Source organism: Amblyraja radiata, chromosome 9 (assembly GCF_010909765.2).
Source record: "Amblyraja radiata isolate CabotCenter1 chromosome 9, sAmbRad1.1.pri, whole genome shotgun sequence".
Lineage (NCBI taxonomy): Eukaryota > Metazoa > Chordata > Chondrichthyes > Rajiformes > Rajidae > Amblyraja > Amblyraja radiata.
Window position 1 is genome coordinate 59,353,427 of NC_045964.1, and position 25,628 is coordinate 59,379,054.

At 46.7% G+C, this 25,628-nt stretch overlaps 1 protein-coding gene across 5 annotated transcripts in view; it reads left to right on the top strand.

Moving 5' to 3' along the window:
* Positions 1-25,628, top strand: part of cep128 (centrosomal protein 128) — a 401,773-nt gene that overhangs the window by 79,108 nt on the left and 297,037 nt on the right. For all 5 annotated transcript variants that reach the window (XM_033027567.1, XM_033027570.1, XM_033027569.1 and 2 more), the window contains exons 11-12: positions 6,349-6,475; positions 12,776-12,936. In XM_033027567.1, the coding sequence (XP_032883458.1) occupies positions 6,349-6,475; positions 12,776-12,936 (288 nt within the window). The remainder of the gene's footprint in view (positions 1-6,348; positions 6,476-12,775; positions 12,937-25,628) is intronic.

The window sequence follows — 25,628 nt, forward strand, 5'->3', positions numbered from 1 at the left end:
GGATAGCGTTAATGTGCAGGGATCGCTGGTCGGCGCGGACCTGGTGGGCCGAAGGGCCTGTTTCCGCACGGTATCTCTCTCTAAACTAAAGAACCAGGGTGGGTGAGGGACGGATAGAGAAGGAAAGGAAGGATTACTTGAAGTTAGAGAATCAGAATCAGAATCGTTTATTGTCATTGGAACTAAATAAATAAGTTCAAACAAAATTGCGTTTCTGCAGTCATCACAAACAAAAAAAACAAAACACACAATTAACACATTTTCTCACAAAACATCCATCACAGTGAATCCCCAAACACCTCCTCACTGTGATGGAAGGCAAAGTCTTATCTCTTCCATGTTCTCTGTGCCCATTCCTCTCCCGCAGTCAAGCAGCCAAACTGCTGCATCGAGCCGATCGAGCCCCCCCGGCGGGCGATGGTAAATCCCGCGGCCGTTTAAGCCACGCCGGGCGATGTAAGGCCCTGCTCTGGATCGATTTAAACCTCTCGACAACGGCAACGGAGACTCGACAAGGAAATGTCGGGTCCCCGTACAGGGAAGAGATTAATAAGTTTCCCCCACCTCTCCCCCCCCCCCCCCCCCCCCCCCGCCCTCCACACAGCTAAAATATACACAGCTAAAAAATAATATAAAAACAAAACCAAGACATCCACTTAACAGGACAAAAAGAAAAAAAAGACAGACGGACTGCAGAGGCCGCTGCCGACAGGCGCCGCCATCTTGTCCAATGAAATTAGAGTTGGAAAGTTTGAGTATAGAAGTTGGGAGGTCATGTTCCAGTTGTATGACTTTTGAGGCCGCATTTAGAGTTCAGTTCTAGGCGCCATGCTATAGGAAAGGTGTTATCAAGCTGGAAAGGGTACAGAGAAGATTTACAAGGATGTTGCCAAGGTCTGAGCTATAGGGCTATAGGGAGAGGTTGAGTAGGCTGGGATTCCTTGGAGCGCAGGAGGATGAGGGGTGATCTTATAGAGGTGTATAAGATAATGCGAGGAATAGATCGGGTAGATGCACAGAGTCTCTTGCCCAGAGTAGGTGAATCGAGGACCAGTGGACATAGGTTTAAAGTGAAGGGGAAAAGATTTGAGGAATCTGAGGAGTAACCTTTTTACACAAAGGGTGGTGTTTGTTTGGAACAGGCTGCCAGAGGAGGTATTAGAGGCGGGGACTATCCTAAGGTACATGGATAGGACAGGTTTGGAGGGATATGGACCAAATGCTGGCAGTTGGGATTAGTGTAGCAGGGACATGTTGGCCGATGTGGGCAAGTTGTGCCGAAGGGCCTGTTTCTGCACTGTATCACTCTATGACTCTAAATCAAAATTCATACCGCTGGGGTGTACGCTGCCCAAGCGATATATGAGGTGCTGTTCCTCCAATTTGCATTTGGCCTCACTCTGACAGTGGAGGAGGCCCAGGTCAGTATGGGATTCGGAGGGGGGTGTTAAAGTGTTTAGCAACCAGGAGATCGCGTAGGCCTAATGTTTTGTGTCATTGGACTCTTATTAGAATTCAGAAAAGTTAGACACGAGCGTGTTATACATATTCATATGGTAATTTCTCTACCAGATTCTGCCAATAATTATGATTTATCACATGTCGTGCTCTGAATTATGATTTATCACAGACCTGTTCTTGAGGGAAAAAAACGTGTACGTTTCAAGCAGTGTTGTGCACCTTTTTTTTTGGTATTAGTAGAGTTTATTGTCATTTACTCACCATAGCCAATGGTAAAGTCAGCTCCTTGTGACTTTGGTGAACTAAGAATATGTTTTGGAGACTCAAGGAACTGCAAATGCTAGAATCTGGAGCAAAACACAAAGTGCTGGAGGAACTCGGCGTGTCAGGCAGCATCTGTGGGGGAGGGGGGGATGAGCAGGTGATATTTCGGGTCGTAGTAATAGAGTGATACAGCGAGCAAACAGGCCCTTCGGCCCAACTTGCCCACACTGGCCAACATGTCCCAGCTACACTAGTCTCACCTGCCCATATCCCTCCAAATCTGTTTTATCCATGTACTTGTCTAACTATTTCTTAAACGTTGGGATAGCCCCTGCCTCAACTACCTCCTCTGGCAGCTTGTTTCATACACCGACTACCCTTTGTGTGAAAAAAAGTTACCCCCCAGATTTCTATTAAATCTTTTCCCCTTCGTTAAACCTATGTCCTCTGGTCCTCGTTTCACCTACTCTGAGCAAAAGACTCTGTGCATCTACCCTGAAGAACGTCTGAAGAAGGGTCTCGACGTCCATTCCTTCTCTCCAGATATGCTGCCTCACCCGCTGAGTTACTCCAGCATTTTGTGTTTACCTTCGATTTAAACCAGCATCAGCAGTTCTTTCTTACACACTGTGCATCTACCCGATCTATTCCTGTCATGATTTTATACACCTCTATAAGATCACCCCTCATCCTCCTGGAATAGAGTCCCAGGGACCCTTCTTCACACTGATTGGAGTCGGTGGGGGAGAAAACTGGAAAAGAGATGAGGTGGTCAGACAAAGACTGGCAAGTGCTAGCTGGATACAGGTGAGGGGTTGAATGATTGGCAAATGGGTGAATCAAGTAACAGGCTAAAGGAGAAAAGGAGACAAAAGTGTGTCAGAAGAGATGTGAAATGTAAAACTGGAGGGAGAGATAAAGGTGAAAGGTTTTCAGTGGAAGAGGGAAACGAGAGAGGATAAGAGGGAAATGGGGAAATTGAGGATGGGAGATGAGTTTCCAGTGTTTAGTAAGAGGTGCAGCGTGGCAACAGGCACTTCAGCCCCACAGAGTCCATACTGACCATCGACCACTTGTTCACACTACTTCCATGTTATCCCACTTTTGCATCCGCTCCCTGCACATTCGGGCCGATTTTACAGAGGCCAATTAACCTACAAACCCGCATGTCGTTTGGGATATGGGAGGAAAGCAGAGCACCCGGAGGATACTCATGTGGTCAGAAGGATAACGTATAAACTCCACCCACAGATAGCATCTGAGGTCGGGATCGAACCCACATCACAGGGCTCGAAATTCACGGTTGCCCGGGTGCCAATGACCACTCAAACTGCCGCCGGGCAACCTAAACGGCGAGTCATTTTGCCCGGCTTGGCAACTTGGTTTATACCGAAGATAGACACACAAAAACTGGAGTAACTCCGCGGGTCTGGCAGTATCTCTGGAGAAAAGGAACGTGACGTTTTGTGTCGGCGACGGTTGTGGGAAAGATGCTAAGTGTGGCGTGACGGAGGGTCGGAGCGAATGTCAGGTCCCGCACAGCAGCAGCAGCAGCGGCGGCGACGGCTCCATCTCCTCCTCCCGCACCCCGCCCCGCCCGGCGTGTTAGCGGCAGCTGCTGCCACTCCGCCAACGGCTCTTTCAAAACAGACCCTTGGAGGAGGGAGGTGTCCGTCAGAGGCGGAAGTAGAGTGGGGGTAGGGGGTAGGGGGGAGGGGGTGATTGGAGGAGGGAGACGAACCAAAACACTCTCGGCAGACCTGCACCGCAGCCAGGATCGATCCTGGTCTCCGGCACTGCAATCGCTGGACCATCCCTGTCCCCACCCGAGAGCCTCCACACGCCCGGGGATGGCCAGAGGCGTCGGAAGTCAGACGGGCGCGGCGCCCCCAGCCAGCGCAAAACCCAGCTCAGCTCTGCCTGTCCCGCCAGGTTAACCAGCAGCCATGTCTGGATTGAGACAGGCAGCTGAGCTGCATTTAGCGCTGGATTGAGCTGAAATTACAGTTCACAGAAACCTCCGAAGCCTCGCGCGTGTGTGTGAGTGTGCGCATGCACGCGCGACCGCCAAGATATTCTGTCCGCGGTCCCCTCCATATTTTGGTTGCGATTTCTGTGCCTGACATGTGTTGTACGAGGAGCGCTGGCCTTCCTTCCCACCTCCTCTGCCCCTTCCTCTCTCTCTCTCTCTCTCTCTCTCTCTCTCTCTCTCTCTCTCTCTCATACGCCTCCCTCCACTCCCCTTATCCTGAGAGCCCTCCTCTTCATCCCGCACTGATCCCCATTCCTGTCTCTATTCAGTCCTCACTGACATCCCCTGTGCTCCCCCCCCCCCCCCCCCCCCCACATCTATTTATCCTGCACTGATCTCCCTAGCCACCTCGCATTGATTCTCCTGCCACTCCCCATCAATCCTACACTGGTCCCCCAATTCATCCTGTACTGACCCCCTTCCCATCCATCCTGCACTGCTCACCCCTTCATCCTGCACTGCACCCCCCATCCATCCTGCACAGATCCCCCCCATTCAACCCCACTGACATCCCCCGCGCTCTCCCCTCACAATTTTACCTACTCCAACCAACACTCACTAATTCCCCTGCCTCAATCCATCCACACCCCCCCTCGACCCTATTGTGCTGGAAATGTCTTCAGAGCTAACATTGACTATGTTTGATAACGGAATGCAATCAAATATGTTTTAATCCCCAATGTTATTATTTGTTTTAATCCATAAAGATGGATTAATTAAATTTTGAACACGTAAAACATTAAAACCGCAGAGTTCGATTGTCACTGACACGTTATTACAGAATTCATTTTAATGGCAAATCAATGCTGTTAATATGGAGTATCAGTACTGTAGTTATTTAATGAGCAACATTCACAACTATACGTTGGATTTATCCAGGTTTTACTTCTACAGTCAGTCATATACATCACAAATTTGGTCGGGATATTTCAGTTGAAATTTTAACGTTAATTCTGAAGTGAGAATGATGGAAAAAGCGTTTATCAACATTTTTTTTAAATGGTCCTTACAAACTGGGTATCTTCATTGCCACATACATCTAATCTGAATGTCTGGTAATGTGGCGTCTTGACACCTTTAAATATATTACCAAACATTTGCTACATTTATGTCCTTTGGCCATCTCTTGTTAGTTAGTGTAATGTCAGATGGGTATAGTCAGTTTTGTCAGCTATTATCATAAAATGCCTTTAGAAAATTCCTTGCAACCTGTATATTTTGTTGTGGATAAATTATGTGGGAAGCGAGAGTGTTTCTGTACCAATAGCAATAACGACCCATGCTATGGCCATGTCATGATAATGTTCGGTCCTTCACAGAAAACATGCTTGTAGTGTGCATGGTTAAGCATATATGTTATCAAGGTCCAGGATTTATTGACACAGGTTGATCATACGCTGAATAATCCAACCACATTTTTGTTTGGAAGTGGAAAGAAATAATAAAAATTGCATTAATTGCAATGTGTAAAAAGAGTTGAGATACCGTATTATAATTTTGCTGCATGTCATTGTGGTATATATCATGTCTTGATTGGTGAATATGTTAGTTTGTGACTTTATTTGAAGCAGAAATAATATGTGAATGCATAATTCCGACTGGTAACTGCGCACTTCGTCCGAGCACGCGTCATGCAAGCCATCTTAAATGACCACCTAAAATGTCATTTGGCAACCTAAAAAGCTGCCAAGGTTGCCTGGCTGGCAACAGGGAAAAAAAGTTAAGCGAGAGCCCTGCATCACTAGCGATGTGAGCCATCACCTGCACCACTGTGCTGCCTTGTTGCGCTCCTATATTATATGTTATTATTGCCCATAATCTGAATACATTAATGGAGTGTCATGGTAGTGCAGCGGTAGAGTTGCTGCCTCATAGCGCCAGAGACCCGACTTCGACCCTGACTACGGGTGCTGTAGTATGGAGTTTGTATGACCGCGTGGGTTTTATCCGGGTGCTCCGGTTTCCTCCTGCACTTCAAAGACTTGTAGGTTGATTGGCTTTGGTAAAATTTTAAATTGTCCCTAGTGTGTGTAGGATAGTGTTATTGTGCGGGGATCGCTGGTCGGCACAGACTTGGTGGGCCAAAGGGCCTATTTCAGTGCTGTATCTCTAAACTAAACTAAAGTTATCTTTGAGAACGTTTGCACCCACCAAAGGACTGCAGTGCCTCCTTCTATTTCAGAGTACAGTGTTTTTTATGCAGTGACAGAAAAGCTGTCGATACTGAAACTTAACCTGAAACATTCATTCAGATTCTTTCTCTACAGATGCTGCTTGACTTGCTTAAATTTCCAGCATTGTCTAGCCATTGTTAGCCTTGTTTGGACCACGATCTACTGTCTGACATTGCCTCTCTTTGTACTGACATGTATACTCAGATCCCTTTCTGAAGGACTGCCTGATAAAAAAAAATTAATTTATTTTGCCGTCGTTTACGATTCAAGGTATCAAACTTTCCGGGCGATTTTCTTTCCATTTAAGTGCAAGACACGTTTACCACTTAACACAGAAAACACTTGCATGTTGAAAAGATATGAAATGCAAAAATGGTAATGCTCTACTGATCCACTGAGTCTTATCTGTGAATTTAGATAGATGATTTGCGCTCTCAGCTGTTACGGACGGAACAGGAGCGGGCAACTTTGCAACACAGGATTTTGCAACCACAGCAGAAAAGTCATCGCGAAGCGGAGGAGGATGATAGACTGGTTCAAGCAGGTGAGATACTGTAGAACAGACCCCCGTCCATTACTTTTCTCCATTAAATTAAGAGCCGGTGATTTCAAATTATTCTACGGATTTTCTGTAGAAGTAAGTCAGGTATGGTGAGGTATGGTACTTTATTTGTCACGTGTGCCGAGGTACAGTGAGAAGCTTTTCTCGCGTGCTAACCGGCCAGCGGAAAGACAATACATGATTACAATCGAACCATTTACAGTGTACAGATACATGATAAGGGAACAACGTTTAAAGCCAGCAAAGTCCGATCAAAGATGGTCAGAGGGTTACCAATGAGTTTGATAGTATTTTTGTATACCTTTCGGGCCTGTCCCACTTACGCGATTTTTTTGGCGACTCGCCAGCACCCGTCATAGTCGCAGCAGGTCGCCGAAAATCCAGCGGCGACCAGAAAAAGTTACGACTCTTTGGGCGACTACTCACGACCATACAGACGTCACGTGTCGACATGACGCCTGTATGGTCGTGAGTAGTCGCCCAAAGAGTCGTACCTTTTTCTGGTCGCCGCTGGATTTTCAACATGTTTTCAGCGACCTGCTGCGACTATGACGGGTGCCGGCAAGTTGCCGTAAAAAATTGCGTAAGTGGGATAGGCCCTTTTCAGTACAAACATCAGTGTACATAAGCACTTAGATAAATCTTAGATAAGCATATCTGATACGGTACAAGTGTATAGGAGTAGTGCACTGAAACAGTATACAGAGTCACCATTTTGGTGCCATTTTCAAGACCCAGTTGTTGTAAGTGCAGGGATCTTGGATATGAAGGCCTGTTGTCCTGGCGACGTTGGATGGTGGGCCTGTCCAAGCACAGTCGTGGTGTCCTCCGCTGCTGCTCCATCATGGTAGGCCGCGTGCGGTCCACGTGCTCTGCATCTTGGAGCGGCGCCCGGTCCAGCCAAGCCCCAGGCTGCTGCAGGGCCTCGAGCGGCCCACACCACCGTCGAGGCCGTGCACTCCCTCCCGCAGCCGGTCTGCTTACCGGCCCACCCACCGACTCCTTCCATTCTGGGCGGATGAGCTGGGTCTTCAGGGCGGGTTCCGGTCTGTGGTGCGGGGCCTCCATCCGCGGTGGGCCAACTGGACCTTCTGGGCAGGTCCTCAGTCTTCTGTCCACGCCTGCTGTTAGGTCTGGTCACGTTCTGCTCAATATAGGTAAAGAGCATCTTGTAATGAAGAGTTTGACGTCACTGGGCTTGTACTCGCTGGAGTTTAGAAGGATGAGCGGGGGACCTCAGTGAAACGTACAATATAGTGAAAGGCCTGGATTGAGTGGATGTGGATGAGGCCGGGCTATGTGATAGGCCAAGGTATGTTTACATCTCAGCCACTTCATGTGATATTAGACAGAGTAGTTGCCATATCAAGCTGTGATGCACATAGATACGATAATTATAAAATGACGCATCTGTAGTGTACAGGTAATTGCTGGTCGGCCTGGACTCGGTGGGTGGAAGGGCCTTTTTCAATACTGTATCTCTAAACTAAACTAAACTATAGAAATTGGTAAGAGTTATAGGTGACATGTTGAATTTCCCATGCCTTCTGAAGAAATTGAACCATTGGTCTGCTTTCATGGCTGTGGAAATTAGCCTGTTTCCGTGCTATTTAGCTCTATGACTGAGCAAATTTCAGTCCTTTGTCTATGTCTTGCCCAGAGACTTATTAGCGGATATCTTGTTTTAGTTTCTTCCACCACTAATTGACTTAAGTCAAACTACTCCTTGCTGCCCTCTCCAGAGTTGTAATTTAATTCTCCCTGAGTTCTGAATTCTCTTGAGATGCAAAGCACTTGCCTTCATGTCTGACTTTTCACAGCTAATGAAGAACTTTGAAAGCTTTGACAGTGATAAATTAGAAAACTCAGCATCTCACAAAAAAAGCACATTGCCCAGCGATGTGGAAGGAAGCCATTCGACCAATTAAGTTCATAGCAGCGTTTAAAAAACATTTGGACAGGTACACGGATAAGATAGTTTAGTTGTGATGTTCGGTGCGAGAACAGGCCCTTTGGCCCACCGAGTCCGCGCCGACCAGCGATCATCGCACTCTAACACTACTCTGCACGCACTGGGGTCATTTTTTACAATTATACCAAGCCATTTAACCTACAAAACCTGTATGTCTTTGGAATGTGGGAGGAAACTGGAGAAAACCCACGTAGGTCACGGGGAGAACGCACAAAGTCCATACAGACAGCACCTGTAGTCAGGATCGAACCTAGGTCGTTGGCGCTGTAAGACAACAGCTCCACCACCCTGCCACCTGTTTAACAAAAAAAGTTACAAAGTGCTGGAGTAACTCAGTGAGTCAGGCAGCATCCCTGGAGAACATGAATTGGTGATGTTTCGGGTCGGGACCCTTCTTCAGACTTCAGACATCTGTTTAACATCTTAATTGAATAGTGGCAGCTCTGACAATGGAGTGCATCCTCTGTATTTGAAGAGGCAGCAGAATTATGCATGTAACGTCTTTTAATTGTCAAACCTGTTTTAGCCAAGATCTCTATCTCTGTTTGATTTCACCACTTTAGCAAAAATTTGATTTCTCTTTACTCTTAGTGAAAAGCTGATGCTACCCTTTCTGCAAGTAGACATCTCCTGTAGCTACGCCAGACTGAGGAAGGGTCCCGGCACGAAACATCATCTATCCATGTTCTCTAGAGATGCTGCCAAACTCCAGCACTTTGTGTCTTTTTGTGTAAACCAGCATCCGCAGTTCCTTGTTTCTAAACGCCATCTATCAACTTCTCAACAAATAGTGCAGCCATTTGATCCCCGGGGAGTCATTGTGGGAAGATGATGTGTGTTTTATTTTTAAAGTAAATTAAAATGTAATAATAATAATAATAATAAATTTTATTTATGGGCGCCTTTCAAGAGTCTCAAGGACACCTTACAAACATTTAGCAGGTAGAGGAAAAACATGTAAGGGGAATGAAATAAATAGTAGAGACATGACTAGTACACAAAGTAAAGACAGAATTCAATTCAAAATACAATATGAGGCAATTAATGCACAGATGAAAAGGGAGGGGGACGTGGGGCTAAGGATAGGCAGAGGTGAAGAGATGGGTCTTGAGGCGGGACTGGAAGATGGTGAGGGACACGGAATTGCGGATCAGTTGGGGGAAGGAGTTCCAGAGCCTGGGAGCTGCCCTGGAGAAGGCTCTGTCCCCAAAACTGCGGAGGTTGGACTTATGGATGGAGAGGAGACCGGCTGATGTGGATCTGAGGGACCGTGAGGGTTGGTAGGGGAATAGGAGGTCAGTGAGATATGGGGGGGCCAGATGGTGGAGGGCTTTGTAGATGAGGACCAGGATTTTGTAGGTGATCCGGTGGGAGATGGGAAGCCAGTGAAGTTGTTTGAGGACTGGAGTGATGTGATGCCAGGATTTTGTGTGGGTGATGAGTCGGGCGGCTGCGTTCTGGACCAGTTGCAGTCGGTTGATGTAGGTGGAGCTGATGCCAAGGAGAAGTGAGTTGCAATAGTCCAGTCGGGGGTTGTGGGGGGATTTGGTGCCGAGGTAGATCTGGGTGTCATCGGCGTAACAGTGGAAGTCCAGGTTAAAGTGGCGGAGTATCTGACCAAGGGGGAGAATGTAGATGATGAAGAGGAGGGGGCCGAGTACGGAGCCTTGGGGAACGCCTTGAGTGACTGCGGCTGTAGCAGAGGTGTGGTTGTGGAGAGAGATGAAGTGGGATCTGTTGGAAAGGTAGGAACGGAGCCAGCTGAGTGCAGAGCCTTCAATGCCGAGGTCTTTGAGTCTGGTGAGCAGGATGTTATGGTTCACTGTATCGAAGGCTGCGCTCAGGTCGAGGAGGATGAGGATGTTGAGGGAACCAGTGTCAGCAGAGGTGAGGAGGTCGTTGAGGACTTTGAGGAGAGCAGTTTCTGTGCTATGGAGGGGGCGAAAGCCAGATTGGAGGGGTTCAAGTAGGTTATACGCAAGGAGGTGGGAATGAAGTTGCGACGCAACGATACGCTCCAGGGTTTTTGAAAGAAAGGGGAGGTTTGAGATTGGGGGGTAGTTAATGAGAGAGGAGGGATCAAGACCAGGTTTCTTTAAGATTGGTGTGACAGCAGCAGTTTTGAAAGCGGAGGGGACAATTCCTTGGGACAATGAGGAGTTGAAGAGATTAGTGAGGTAGGGGCAGAGAACGGGGAGGCAGGACTTCAGCAGGGGAGTGGGGAGAGGGTCGAGGGAGCAGGTAGTGGGTTTGGAAGAGCTGATGAGTTTGGAGATTTCAGTAGGGGTGACCAGGTCAAACTGGGAGAGGAAGCAGTGTGGAGGAGGGGTAAGGAGGTCAGTGGAGATGTTGAAAGGAGGGGCCTTGGTAGGTGGTGGAATAGATGCTGGGGAGTCGGGTACAGGGGATAAAGATTGATAGATGGTGCTGATTTTATCAGCGAAAAAGTGGAGGAATGAGTTGCAGAGATCCGGAGTGGAGGTAGGGAAAGTGTTGGCTCCAGGCTTGAGGAGGTTGCCCACTGTGGAGAAGAGGGTTCTGTGGTTTAGGCAGGGATCGGTGAATATGGAGGAGAGGTAGGCAGATTTTGCAGCAATGAGGGCATCTTTGTAGTCAGTGAGGTGGAGTTTGTAAGCTTCAAGGTGGACTGTGAGAGATGATTTCTTTGTGAGTCGTTCAAGTCGGCGACCAGTCTGTTTCAGTTTACGAAGTGCAGGTGTGTACCAGGGTGAAGATGTGTTGAAAGTTACGGTTCTTGTTTTGAGGGGGGCCATAGTGTTAAGGGAGGTAGACAAGGTGGAGTTGAGATGGTTTGTGAGATCATCAGGTGAGATATGGGTTGAGTCCAGGGGGAGAGTGGTGGAGAGCAGGTCAGAGAGATGGTGGGGATCAATGGATTTTAGATTACGGAAGGTGATTTCTCGGAGGAAGCGGGGGCGAGGTGTCGGAGAAGGGATGGTGAACCGTATAAGCTTATGATCAGAGAGGGGGGAAGAGGCATGGATGGAGGTCGAGTACCGGTTGATTTGTGGAGCAGACCAGGTCAAGGATGTGACCTTTGTCATGGGTGGGAAAGGTGAGGTGCTGAGTGAGAGAGAAGTTGTCAAGTAAAAATGTAGAATTTTACCCTTGTCATATTTGCCAATTATTCTGATGCCTATGCCCCAAATTACACTCGTAAATCCAAAAACTGCCAATGATGGGAATCTGAAATTAAACAAGGCACTGTTGGAAACAGCCAGCAGATTTGCTTTAGTTTAGTTCAGAGATACAACTTGGAAACAGGCCGTTAGGGGGAATAATAGGCCTTTCGGCCCATCTATGGTGGCACAGGGGTAGAGTTGCTGCCTCACAGCGCCAGAGACTCGAGTTCGATCCTGACTATGGGTGCTGTCTGTACGGAGTTTGTACGTTCTCCCTGTGACCGCGTGGGTTTTCCTCCGGGTGCTCCGATTTCGTCCCACTCTCCAAAAGCGTGCGGGTCTGTAGGATAATTGGTTCCTGTAAATTTCCCTGGTGTGTAGGATGGTTAGTACACAACAAAGGCTTTTCACTATACCTCGGCACACGTGACAATAAACTAGACTGAACTGAACGAGAACTAATGTGAAGGGTGATCGTTGGTCAGCGCGAACTCGGTGGGCCGAAGGGCCAGTTTCTTCGCAATATCGCTAAAGCTAACAAATCCGTGCCAACCAAGAATCACCCGTACTAGTCCATCCAAACTAGTTCTATTCTTAGACATTTGGGATATTTATCCAGCGGCATGGAAAATTACCCTCTCTGGTCAACATAAAGGACATAGCCAATTTAGCTGAAAATGTAAGCATCTGCTTTGGAAAAAGACCTGGACCAACGGTGAATAGTATCGAGTAGATTTTCAATATGCAGGCACTAACCAACTTACGCTAAAGGGGATTTATGGAAACTCGCACTTACATAAGAAATTCTTTATACCCACTGCTTTATTTCCGAGATGCGTTTCTCGGTAGCACTGCACTACTGCTGTTGTATGTGGCCGTTTCCACAACCTAGGCAACTGTTCTCGTGGATGCTCCCGCGTGGTCTCCGTGCTGGAGCTCCCCCCCCCGGTCTCCACGTCGGAGCTCCCCCATGGTCTCTCCGTCAGAGCTCCTCCCCATGATCTTCGCACCGGAGCTCCCCCTTGTTCTCTGCCTCAGAGCTCCACTTCGGAGCTTCCCCCACCAGGTCTCCACATCGAATAGTAAATTTCTGCTTACATAAGTCTGTATATTCTTTTCAGTTTTATCACTTTCCTTCATTTTTTCTTTTTCCTCAATGTGCTGCAGTGGCCGCGAGAGCAGAGCTTGAGAAGCAGTTGCTAGAGAAACAGGTTGTAGAGCTCAGGGCACAGCTGAACCAAGATGCCACCCGGTCTGAAATGGGGGAGCTGAAGCGATCACTTGAGAGGAAAGAGAAAGAGAAAATGGAACTCTCTGCACATATCGAGGTATCTCCACTGGGGTAGGGTGAGTGGGAGGGGAATCTCTTTGTATCCTCCTGGAAATATATTTTGAAATTCTGATTGCTTGGTGTAAAATTTTCTTTTAATGCGTGCATTTTTCCCCTCTCTAATGCTAGAAAATATGCTTCTTCTGGTTAGCATAGGTGGCTAAAGTGAAACTGTTACTTAGAGTTTATTCTGGGAGGATTGTAAATTGGGATTTTAGAAAGTTTTGCTTCTTTTATCCCATCTCAATTTTACTCCAGACCGGTATGGGTGTGAGATGCGGGTTTACAAAGAAAACACAAAGTGCTGGAGTAACTCTGTGGGTCAGGCAGCATCTCCGGAGAACATGGACCAGGTGACAGTTCGGGTCAGCATCTTCCTTCAGTCTGGAACCTGAAGAAAGTTCTCAACCCAAATCCATGTTCTCCAGCAATGCTGCCTGACCCGCTGAGTTACTCCTGCATTCTAGACTTTAGTCTTTAAAGCAAAGATACTATAGTGGAGCAAGATAGTCCACTCGACGAAAAAGCCGCAGTTGGTCATCTTTGGCGCCATTTCCGTAAACCGGCTTCCGTCTCCGCTCTAGTATCTTTGCTTTGGTCATGGTGTCTTCATATTGCTATTATTTTACTAAATACCACACAAATCATCATTTTTTTTCTCAGCTGCAGGTGATCATTTTGATATTCATGCCTAGTCTTCCTTATTTACTTTGAACATACAAAATATTGCCATTAGGAAGGGGCACCAGAAAATCCTGCACCCACTCAATCCATCCTCCCCCCCCCTTCCCTCCGACAATTTTTAAAATTTCCCTCTTACCATTTCCGTACTTTATCGATAGCTGCCATGACCCGTGTGATGTCATCCTTTGCCCTGCTCCTGGTTTCGGCCCGCACCGATCTGCCGGACATGCTGTGTGTGTTTGTGTGTTTGTTTGGTGGAGTCTGAGGAGAGAAGTGCCGGCACTAAGAGCGAGCTAATGCGCGGACAGATGGACGAAAGCAAAGATCATAGAGCGGAATAGATTACATTTCTTCAGACCCTTCTTCAGACTCTTCTTCCGATTGAGTCAGGGAAAAGAGGAACAAGAGATATAGACGGTACTAAGGACAAATGAATGGAAGATATGTCTATATCTCCCGTTTCCCCTTCCCTTGACTGTCAGTCTGAAGAAGACCAGTCGACCCGAAATATCATCAATTCCTTTTCTCCAGAGATGCTGCCTGATCCGCTGATTTACTCCAGTCTTTTGTGTCTGTCTTCGGTTTAAACCAGCATCTGCAGCTCCTCCCTGTACAAGGTATGTGCCGTTTTCGTGTGTATTAGCGTGTGTCCAGTCAGATTTGGCTTCCAGTCAGATTAACAATCACGCAAGTGTCCTCACACACACACACACTTACTTCAGGCAATGCTGATCGTGATGGGGGAAATTGATGAGAGTTTACTGCAGTTAAAAACATACAAACATCTGCAAATTTGCTAATGTTACTTTGAATGCCTTCATCCAAATCATTGATGTATATTGTAAATAGCTGCGGTCCCAGCACTGAGCCTTGCGGTACCCCACTAGTCACTGCCTGCCATTCTGAAAGGGACCCGTCAATCCCTACTCTTTGTTTCCTGTCTGCCAACCACTTCTCTATCCATGTCAGCACTCTACCCCCAATATCATGTGCCCTAATTTTGTCCACTAAACTCCTATATGGGACCTTATCAAATGCTTTCTGAAAGTCCAGGTACACTACATCCACTGGCTCTCCCTTGTCCATTTTCCTAGTTATAGGACATTGGAAAATTATCACCAATGCATCCACGAATTTCCAGAGCCACTTCCTTAAGTACCCTGGGATGCAGACCATCAGGCCCTGGGGATTTATCAGCCTTCAGTCCCATCAGTCTATCCAATACCATTTCCTGCCTAATGTGGATTTTCTTCAGTTCCTCTGTCACCCCAAATCCTCTGGCCACTACTATATCAGGAAGATTGTTTGTGTCCTCCTTAGTGAAGACAGATCCAAAGTACCTGTTCAACTCATCTGCCATTTCCTTGTTCCCCATAATAAATTCACCTTTTTCGGTCTTCAAGGGCCCAACTTTGGTCTTAACTAATTTTTTCCTCTTCACATATCTAAAGAAGCTTTTACTATCCTGCTTTATATTCTTGGCTAGCTTACCTTCGTACCTCATCTTTTCTCCCCGTATTGTCTTTTTGGTTATCTTCTGTTGTTCTTTAAACATTACCCAATCCTCTTACTTCCCGCTCATCTTTGCTACGTTGTACTTCTTCGCTTTAATTTTTATACTGTCCCTGACGTCCCTTGTCAGCCATGGTCGTCCCTTTCTCCCCTTGGAATCTTTCTTCCTCCTAGGAATGAACTGATCCTGCACCTTCTGTATTATTCCTAGAAACACCTGCCATTTTTGTTCCACTGTCATCCCTGCTAGGGTATCTTTCCAGTCAACTTTGGCCAGCTCCTCCCACATGGCCTCATAGTCCCCTTTATTCAACTGCAACACTGGCACCTCCGATCTACTCTTTCCCCTCTCCAATTGTAGATTAAACCTGACCGTGTCACTGCCTCCTAATGGCTCATTAACTTTGAGGCCCTTTATCAACCACTGGGTGGCGCCGAAATGGCAGCCTCGCCAGCAGCCTGTGTGTTATATCAACTTTTTTTGTTATTTTTAGTTTGTCTCAAATGTATGTTTTAATGTTTCTCAGTTTTATGTTTTATGTGGGGGGTGGGGGGGAATAGGGGGACACCGTTTTCAGTCACTTACCTCAATGGAGATGTGATTTTTCTCCGTGTCACATCGCCGGCCCCCCCCCCCCCCCGCGGCCTAGTAACTTGAATTGGTGCGGCCTTTCCTGGAGACCAGCCCGGAGTTTCAAGCCGCGGGCGCAGCACATATTTACCATCGCAGAGCGGGCGATCCTTTGCCGTGGATCGCTGTGGAAGTGCTCTGACTGCGGGTGAACAAAGGAGGAAGATGACTGAAGTGTTCCTGTGGACTTTAACACCGTGAAGCTGTGGTCTCTGGTAAGAAGCGGCCGACTCAAGAGCTCCATGCCGCGGAGAGTTCCGATCCATCCCGACTCCGGAGTTTCGATCATCCCGACGAGAGGGCTTGAACAGGGGACCGTCGTCAAAGGCCCTGTTCAAAGGCCCCGACCACGGGTGAACAAAGGAGGAAGATGACTGAACTTCATAGCCTTCCGTCACAGTGAGGAATGTTGATTCCACTGTGGTGGATGTTTATGTTAAATTTATTGTGTACTAGACTAAGTGGGACCCGTTGGGTCCCAGCTTCACGCGGGAGGGCTGGTCCCCCAATGCAATATTCCACCTCTGCACCAATTCCAATATTGCTGGGGGGGGCTTTCTGGAGCGCTAGTATGTGTGTTGTGGGTCAAAGGGACTGGTTTCCAGAGGGCTAGTATGGACATTGTGGGCCGAATGGATTCTTGGGCTGGCAGCTCAGTCACTCTGGACGGGCAGCTCAGTCATTCTGGCCCGGCAGCTCAGTCACTCTGGCTGTTGTGCGCTGAAGGGACTGGTTTCCAGAGGGCTAGTATGGACATTGTGGACTGAATGGATTTTCGGACTTGCAGTTCAGCGAGTCATGGCTGGTGGGCTGGCAGTTCAGTAACTTACAGCTGGTGGGCTGGTATTTCACTTACTCATGGCTGGTGGGCTGGCAGCCCAGTCACTCACGGCTGGTGGTGGCATTTCACTCAGTCAACCCTCCTCCCTTCACCCCCCACTCTGCTCCATGCCATTCCCTCCCCCACACACATTCAGTCTATCTCCCCTCAACCTACCCCCCCCCCCCCATGCACTCTTAGTGGCTCTCCAACAGTACAACCATTCCTGCCTATTAGGTTACTATTGTGATGAAGAGCACGCAGGCATGGCAAGTGGAAAAAGGATTTATTAAAGTTTAAAATGTGAATGACTTAAAATATAACAACAATTTAAATGTTAAAGATGAGATTTATTAAGTTATTTTTGTTGTGTCTCTTGCTGTGTTCTGCTGCTCACTGCCTCTTGATAACACTTTGCTTTTGATATAAAAAAAAGATAATTTTAATATAGAGAGATTAAGCGGTCAAATTTTAACAAAGAAAATCTGAGAATTTACCTCAAAAGTCATTATGGATTGCAGGCCGCAAGTCCAACCTCACAGCACTCCAAGCGGAGTACAGGCAGCAAGTCCAACCTAACAGCACTCCGAGCAGAGTGCAGGCTGAAAGTCCGACCTCACAGCACTCCAAGCCAATTTCACCCTTTTTGCAAGCATTTTAGAACCAATAGACACACTTTTTGCAAGCATTTCCGAACCGATGGACACTTTTTGCAAGCATTTCACAACCAATAGACACTTTTTGCAAGCATTTCAGAACCAATAGACACACTTTTTGCAAGCATTTTAGAGCCAATAGGCACTTTTTGCAAGCATTTTTGAACCAATAGACACACTTTTGCAACTCTTTTAGAACCAATAGATACACTTTTTGCAAGCATTTTAGAACCAAAGGAGACACTTTTTGCAACCTTTTTAGAACCAATAGAGACACTTTTTGCAACCATTGTAGAACCAATAGAGGCACTTTTTGCAACCATTTTATACCAATAGGGACACTTTTTGCAAGCATTTTAGTACCAATAGAGACACTTTTTGCAAGCATTTTAGAATCAATAGACACTTTCTGCAACCATTTTAGAACCAATGGACACTTTCTGCAACAATTTTAGAACCAATAGACACACTTTTTGCAAGCATTTTAGAACCAATAGACACTTTTTGCAACCCTTTTAGAACCAATAGAGACACTTTTTGCAAGCATTTTAGAACCAATAGACACTTTTTGCAACCATTGTAGAACCAATGGACACTTTCTGCAACAATTTTAGAACCAATAGACACACTTTTTGCAAGCATTTTAGAACCAATAGACACTTTTTGCAACCCTTTTAGAACCAATATGCACTTTTTGCAACCATTTTAGAACCAATAGAGACACTTTTTGAAAGCATTTTAGAATCAATAGAGACACTTTTTGAAAGCATTTTAGAACCGATAGAGACACTTTTTGCAAGCATTTTTGAACCAATAGACACTTTTTGCAAGCATTTTAGAACCAATAGACACTTTTTGCCAGCATTTTAGAACCAATAGACACTTTTTGCAAGCATTTTAGAACCAATAGACACTTTTTGCAAGCATTTTAGAACCAATAGAGGCACTTTTTTGCAAGCACTTTAAAACCAATAGACACTTTTTGCAAGCATTTTAGAACCAATAGATAATTTTTGCAAGCATTTTAGAACCAATAGACACTTTTTGCAACCATTTTAGAACCAATAGAGACACTTTTTGCAACCATTTTAGAACCAATAGACACTTTTTGCAAGCATTTTAGAACCAATAGACACTTTTTGCAAGCATTTTAGAACCAATAGACACTTTTTGCCAGCATTTTAGAACCAATAGACACTTTTTGCAAGCATTTTAGAACCAATAGACACTTTTTGCAAGTATTTTAGAACCAATAGACACTTTTTGCAACCATTTTAGAACCAAAAAAGACACCTTTTGCAAGCATTTTAGAACCACATTAAGGGCACTCACAGTTGAGTATACATGTGTCCCGTGTGACCCTCTGGCTTCCTCCATCTTGCAGAGACTGTGTGAGGTACACCACTTCTGGGTTTTATAGTCCCTCCCCCCTCCCACCAGCAGGGGCAGCAGAGAGAATGGCAATTTCTTTTTAAACATTAATATCTCTCTGATTTTTCATCGATGGAAAAAATCCTCCGGTCCCGGAAGGCGGACGGGGGCTCTGAGCGAGGTGGCCCAAAATGACGGCCGTAGGTGGCGGCGTTCTCTCGGAAATCACACTACAGCGGGCCAAAAGCGGTCAAGATCAGACTTTTAGTAATATAGATTGCGTTCTTTTTACTTGTCTGGCTGTATGGTATTGTTCAATGTTATCCCACTTTCCCCACTCCCTACACACTTGGGCCAATTTAATGAGGCCAAATAACCTGCAAACCCGCACGCCTTTGGGACATGGTAAGAAACTGGAGCACCCGGAGGAAATCCGTGCGGGCACAGGGAGAATGTGCAAACTCCGCACCGAGGTCAGGATTTAACCTGGGTCTCTGGCACAGTGAGGATTGAAGGTGCAACAGGCAACTTAACACCATTTCACCTCGCCCAAAGGGTTACAAATTCAGTAATGGAATACCTCTGTCTTTCCACTTACAAGTAAAATATAGAGTGGCATTGACATGATGCAGAGTTGATTTTGAAAGTTAATTCAAAATAATGTAAGAGACACAATGAACTGCAAATGCTGGAATCTTGAGTAAACGCTGAGGGTTTCTCTGCAAGATGAGTGCTGGAGTAACAAAGTGCTGGAGTAACTCAGTGGTTCACTGAAGACGGGTTCCGACTCGAAACATCTGTACGCAAATGCTGTTTGACCCGCTGAGTTTACTTCAGCACTCTGTGATTTACTCAAAGTAATCTAACCTAGGCTACTGTTAAAGTAACTTGCAGCAAAAAGGATTTTCAAAAAAAAATGTTTGTATCTATTCGGTTACAGAAACCTCGGGAAGAACTTAATTGCCTACATGACATCTGAACAATTTGTTCAGAAACAGCAGCCCTATTATTACCTCATGATCTGACCTCAACCTTCTGAGGTTATGTAGCTCTGCTGTTGCAAGCTATCATTTGTGTCTTCAGGATTTGTGGTGTGAAGAAGTCAAGTTAGAAAGATGGTAAAATGTTAGCTTGCAGCAAGCCAGATAACTGGAATTATCTTGTAATGAACATGGAAGTGGTTTGAGCTTGTATTCTGCAACAAGCGGACATTTTTGCATCCTGACCTTCAATCTCACTTCAGTAGCTGCAGAGTGCTTGGTTTCTGACACATCAATGTTTTAAGTTTTACTGGAGCCAGGGTGACCCATTGGGTCCCGTCTCCTCAACGCGCAGTTGGGGGGGGGGGGGGGGCGGCCTGCAGCATCACACACACACGCACCATCCCCCCCCACACACACACACTAACCACACCCCCCCCACATGCATTGAGCTCGTCAGGGAGTGATGCTTCGCTGACATTTGAGCTGCCTCCCGATTTTGCCTTGTAGGATGGCAGGAAGGTGATGGCAGGAAGAGGGGAGGGGGGGGAGGAGGAGGAGGAGGAGGGGCGGGGGGGAGGAAGAGGAGGGGGGAGGAAGAAGAGATGGGGGAGGAAGAGGGGATTATGTCAAGGACATTCTTCCCTCTTCCCCCCCTCCCCTCTTCCTCCCCCCCTCCCCTCTTCCCCCCCTCCTTGACATACCGACTCTCCATAACCTTCTCAGGAAGTAGAGGCGCTGATGTGCTTTTTTTATGATTGTTCTTGGACCAGGAAAGATCTTCAGAGATATGAACGCCAAGGAATTTGAAGTTCTTGATCCTTTCCACCATCGACCCGTTGATATAAACGGGACTGTGGGTCCCCATCCTACCCCTTCCAAAGTCCACAATCAGATCCTTGGTTTTGCTGGTGTTGAGGACCAGGTTATTGTGCTGGCACCATATGGTCAGTCGCACGATCTCTCTTCTATACTCTGACTCGTCCCCATCAGTGATACGTCCCACAACAGTGGTGTCGTCAGCGAACTTGATGATAGAGTTCGCACTATGACCGCTACGCAGTTATGAGTATAGAGTGAGTACAGCAGGGGGCTGAGCACGCAGCCTTGAGGTGCTCCCGTGCTGATTGTTATTGAGGCTGACTTTGAATGCACTTCATTGTCTCTGAAGTCCCTTGGAGCATCCTAAAGTCATAACAATCATAGTCATCCCCTTACATGTTTTTCCTCTACCTGCTAAATTTTTGTAAGGTGTCCTTGAGACTTGAAAGGCGCCCATAAATAAAATTTATTATTATTATTATAACAAATGCTGCAGAGTGATACAGTGTGAAAACAGGTCCATTGGCCCAACATGCCCACACCGGCCAACATGTCGCATCTACACTAATCCCACCTGCCTGCATTTGGCCTGTATCCCTCCAAACATGTCCTATCCATGTACCTAACATAGACACAAAAAGCTGGAGTAGCTCAGCGGGACAGGCAGCATCTCTGGCGAGAAGGAATGGGTGACGTTTTTGGTCGAGACACTTCTTCTGAAGAAGGGTCTTGACCTGAAACTTTTCTCAAGAGATGCTGTCTGACCCACTGAGTTACTCCAGCTTGTTGTGTCTATTCCCCATACTGACCTTTCTGTCCTGGGCCTCCTCCACTCTCGGAGTGCGGCCACAGGCAAATTGGAGGAACAGCACCTCACGTTTCACTTTCAGGTCGAGATCCTTCTTCTGAAGAAGGGTCTCGACCTGAAACGTTATCCTTTCTTTCTCTCCAGAGATGCTGCCTGTCCCGCTGAGTTACTCCACCTTTTTGTGTCTTCGGTTTAGACCAGCATCTGCAGTTCCTTCTTACACTATCCATGTACCTGTCTAACTGTTTCTTAAATGTTGCGATGGTCCCAGCCACAACTACCTCCTCTGGCAACTTGTTAAATACACCCACCACACTTTGTGTGGAAAAAGTACGTACATCTATATACCTATCAAAGTCTCATTTTGTGTGTCTGTGTGTATGTTTTGTATCTTCCTCAAAAGGCTACGCGCTAGCGCTTAACTTTTTACATATTCTAACTCACATTTTTCTCGTTTGCGCCATACTCAGGTTTACTTAAGATTTCATCTTATATTTACAAGTTATGATGATTCAAGTTATAAAAAAAGACAAAAAACGGTTATCACACACAACCTTTTTCCAGCAGCTTGCAGTGATGATGTCACAATGCCACTCACAGTGCACCAATCACAATGGGCTCTCAAGCTGCCGAGTGTGACAATGACATCACAATGGGACGTTGCCAACGGTTACCGCAGCAGAAGGAGAGGTTGCCAAAGGCAGGCCCTATCAGAGGGGGGGGGGGGGGGGGGGGGGCAACGAGTGCCATTTGGCATGGGCCTCATGCCTGCTTCAAAGGGATCTTGATCTGGGGGCCTCTAAAATTGAGGGTCCTCTGCTTGATCTTGGTTTGGAAGCCTCTAAAATTGAAATTGGCTTGGGCCTCAGTTCATCTATGAGAGGGCCTAGCCAAAGTTGCCATAGAGGGAGAGAGCGAGGGGGAGAATGAGAAAGAGGTGGAGACTGTTGCACAGGGCTGGTTCATGGGCTTGCCGGCCTGCTGTATTTTCTGCGGCGAGGTAGAGACCGTGTTCTATGTGTATATGGAGTGTGTGAGGTTGTTGCCCTTGTATGACTATCTGAAGGGGCTGCTCCTCAAGTACTGGTTGCATTTTAGTCCCCCCACGTTGGCAGAGAGTGGGGAGGGCCGAGCGGTTGGGGGGAGGGGGGGGTGGTGGGGGGGGAAATCTCCCTGTTGGTTTGCTCCTAGGCCTGGCCCAGATGTCCATTCGCGTGTCCCCCCCGCCCCCACACAACCCCACCCCCCCCCCCCCCCCCCCCCCCAACCCCCCCCCCCCACACCTGCCCCCCCACCCCCTCCCAACGTGGGAACGATTGATTGCCTCCTTAAATTCCATAATTTTCCTTGTGGGGAGTGATAGGCTCCGGGGGGCGCCTGTCTCCGGGCTGAGCGCCGACGTCGCGCGCGCCCCCCCCCCCCTCGCATTGGGGGATGGGGCCCAACGGGTCCCACTTGGTCTAGTATTCTTTAAAGTTGAACATTCAACTAAATCCTCAGAATGGCCCCATGAGACAGATTTTTAGAACCACATGAGTAAGATGCATTTACAGAAGTGCGTTTTACTTGTACCCAGCACTGACATTCTTCGCCTTGAATTTAAACATGATTGAATTACAGGGAGTGACTTAGAGTCAATTGTATAGCCTGCCACCACTTGTATCCAGTTTTAATCAACCGATCTTCTTAAAGCAGTGCAAAAGAGTGTTTTTAATGACATGTAAACGGCGTGCATGTTGTTAAGTACATTTCTCCCCCTACTGAGAAACATGTTCCTCAGCAAGGAATTTATTGCCAAAAAATGCACGATATGCTGAAAGTAAATCAACAGATAGATGTAGAATACTTTGTAATAATTGGTGAGAAGGAAGTGAGTTATTAAGTACTCAGGAACCCTGCAAAGGCCGATAGATTTTTATAAATGTTCGGCTGTAGTCACTGAATTACAACAGCATCTGAAAGCTTGATTTTTTTATTATATACAAGTTAGGATAGAGGAGAGCACAGAACACATTAAGTTGTTATTGCAAGAGAGAAGGAAGGAGAAGCCTCTATAGATAGTTATATCCAGACTAACATTTTACTCCCCTTCCCATTCCCATACTAATCTTATGTGCAAGAAGGAACTGTAGATGCTGGTTTGAATGGAAAATAGACACAAAAAGCTGGAGTAACACAGCGGGTCAGATTAGTACGGGTGTCATGGGTTATGGGGAGAAGGCAGGAGGATGGGGTTAGGAGGGAGAGATAGATCAGCCATAATTGAATTCTAAGCGGCTGAATTCTGCTCCTATCACTTATGACCTTATGATAGCATCTCTGTAGACAAGGAATAGGTGATGTTTCTTCAGACAGGCAAATTGGAGGAACAGCACCTCACATTTCACTTGGGCAGCTTACAGCCCAACGGTATGAACGTTGATTTCTCTAATTTCAAGTCACCCCTGCCTTCCCTCCATCTCATGCAGAGACGCTGCCTGATCAGCTTGGTTACTGCAGCACTTTGTGTCTTTTTGTGATGTTTTTAGGAGATTTTGCAGTGGAGCGGTAAAATGGAGACACCAGGGATGGCAGTGAATGAACAGGCTGCGTTTTGGGTATTGATTAGAGCCTGGTCTTGTTGTTGAGACATCAGGCAGGTTTTATAGGTATGAGGATGGCCAAGTAGAGTCATAGAGTCACAGTGCACGGTTAGGCCCCTTGACCCAATATGAGATAGATAGATTCTTGATTAGTATAGATGTCAAGGGTTATAGGGAGAAGGCAGGAGAATGGTGTTAGGAGGGAGAGCTAGATCAGCTACGATTGAATGGCGGATTACACTTGATGGGCCAAATGGCCTAATTCTACTCCTATCACTTATGACCTTTTGACCTTATATCTATGCTGACTAAACACCACATCGTAGCTAGTCCAATTTGCCCACATTTGATCCATATCCATCTAAACCTTTCCTGTCCTTGTACCTGTCCAAATGTCTTTTAAATGTCGTTATTATACCCGCCTCAACTACCTCCTCTGGCAGCTCATTCCATATTCCCACCCCCGCCAAGTAGAATTGGTTTCCAATAGCATGGGGGTCAGAAGGCTTAACTTTAGAAACATAGTTTAGAGATATACCATGGAAGAAGGCCTTTTGGCCCACAGAGTCCACGATGACCATCAATTGCCCGTTTGCATTACTTCTATGTTACCCCACTTTCTCACACTAGCGGCCAGTCGCCCTGCAAACCTCCTCGTTTTTGGGATGTGTGGAGGTCCCAGAGGAAACCCAGAGGTCACAGGTAGAACATGCAAACTCCACACCGACGGCGCCCGATGTCAGAATTGAACGTGAGCCTCAGGCGCTGTGAGGCAGCGGCTCTACCAACTGCGCCACTGTGCCGCACTAAATACTTCTTGGTATTCAACTATGTCCAATAGTAGGGATGCTTATTTTATTATTGTCACGAGTAACAGTGAAAAGCTTTTGTTTGCCTGCTATCCAGTCAAAGAAAATACTATACATGATTATAATCAAGCCGTCCTCAAGAGTCAAGAGTTTTTTATTGTCAGTGCACAGATACAGGATAAAGGATACAACATGTAGTGCAAGATAAATTCTATTAAAGTTCAATTGAAGATTGTTCAAAGGTCTCCAATGAGGTAGATGGGGGGGTCAGAACTGCACTCTAACGGATGAGAGGACCATTCAATTGCCTGATAACAGCTGGGAAGAAACTGCCCGTGAATCTGGAGCTGTTTGTTTTCGCACTTCTGTACCTCTTCCCTGATGGGAGAGGGGAGAGGAGGGAGTGACCTGGGTGAGACTGGTCCTTGATTATGCTGGTGGCCTTGCCGAGGCAGCATGAAGTGTAGATGCAATCAATGGAAGGGAAGGTAGACAAGAATGCTGGAGGAACTCCATAGATGCTGCCTCACCCGCTGAGTTCCTCCAGCATTCTTGTCTACCTTCGATTTTTCCGGCACCTGCAGTTCTTTCGTAAACATCAGTGGAAGGGAGGTTGGTTTGCGTGATGGTCTGGGCCACGTCCACATCTCCCTGCAATTTTTTTGTGGATGTGGAAAAGGGCATTTACCTGGTGGGTCATAAGTAGGATGATATCACTTTATGAAAAGTCATGCTATCCCAGGGGGCTTGTTGGAGCACAGTGGTGTTTTCAGGTGGTCCATTTATCTCAGCCTTACAATTATGTCCTTGAAAACAAGTAGTGTTTGGAGACTCCCTCTGAACTATCTTTGGGATGATTCCCCTGCTGGTTTCTCATGCAGCCACCTCCATGATTCATTATGAGCACTGCTTAAGGACAACAAACAACATTAAATCTTGAGTTTGAGTTTAGGTTATTGTCAAGTGTGGAAAAGCTTTTATTGTGTGCTAACCAGTCAGCGAAATGACAATACGA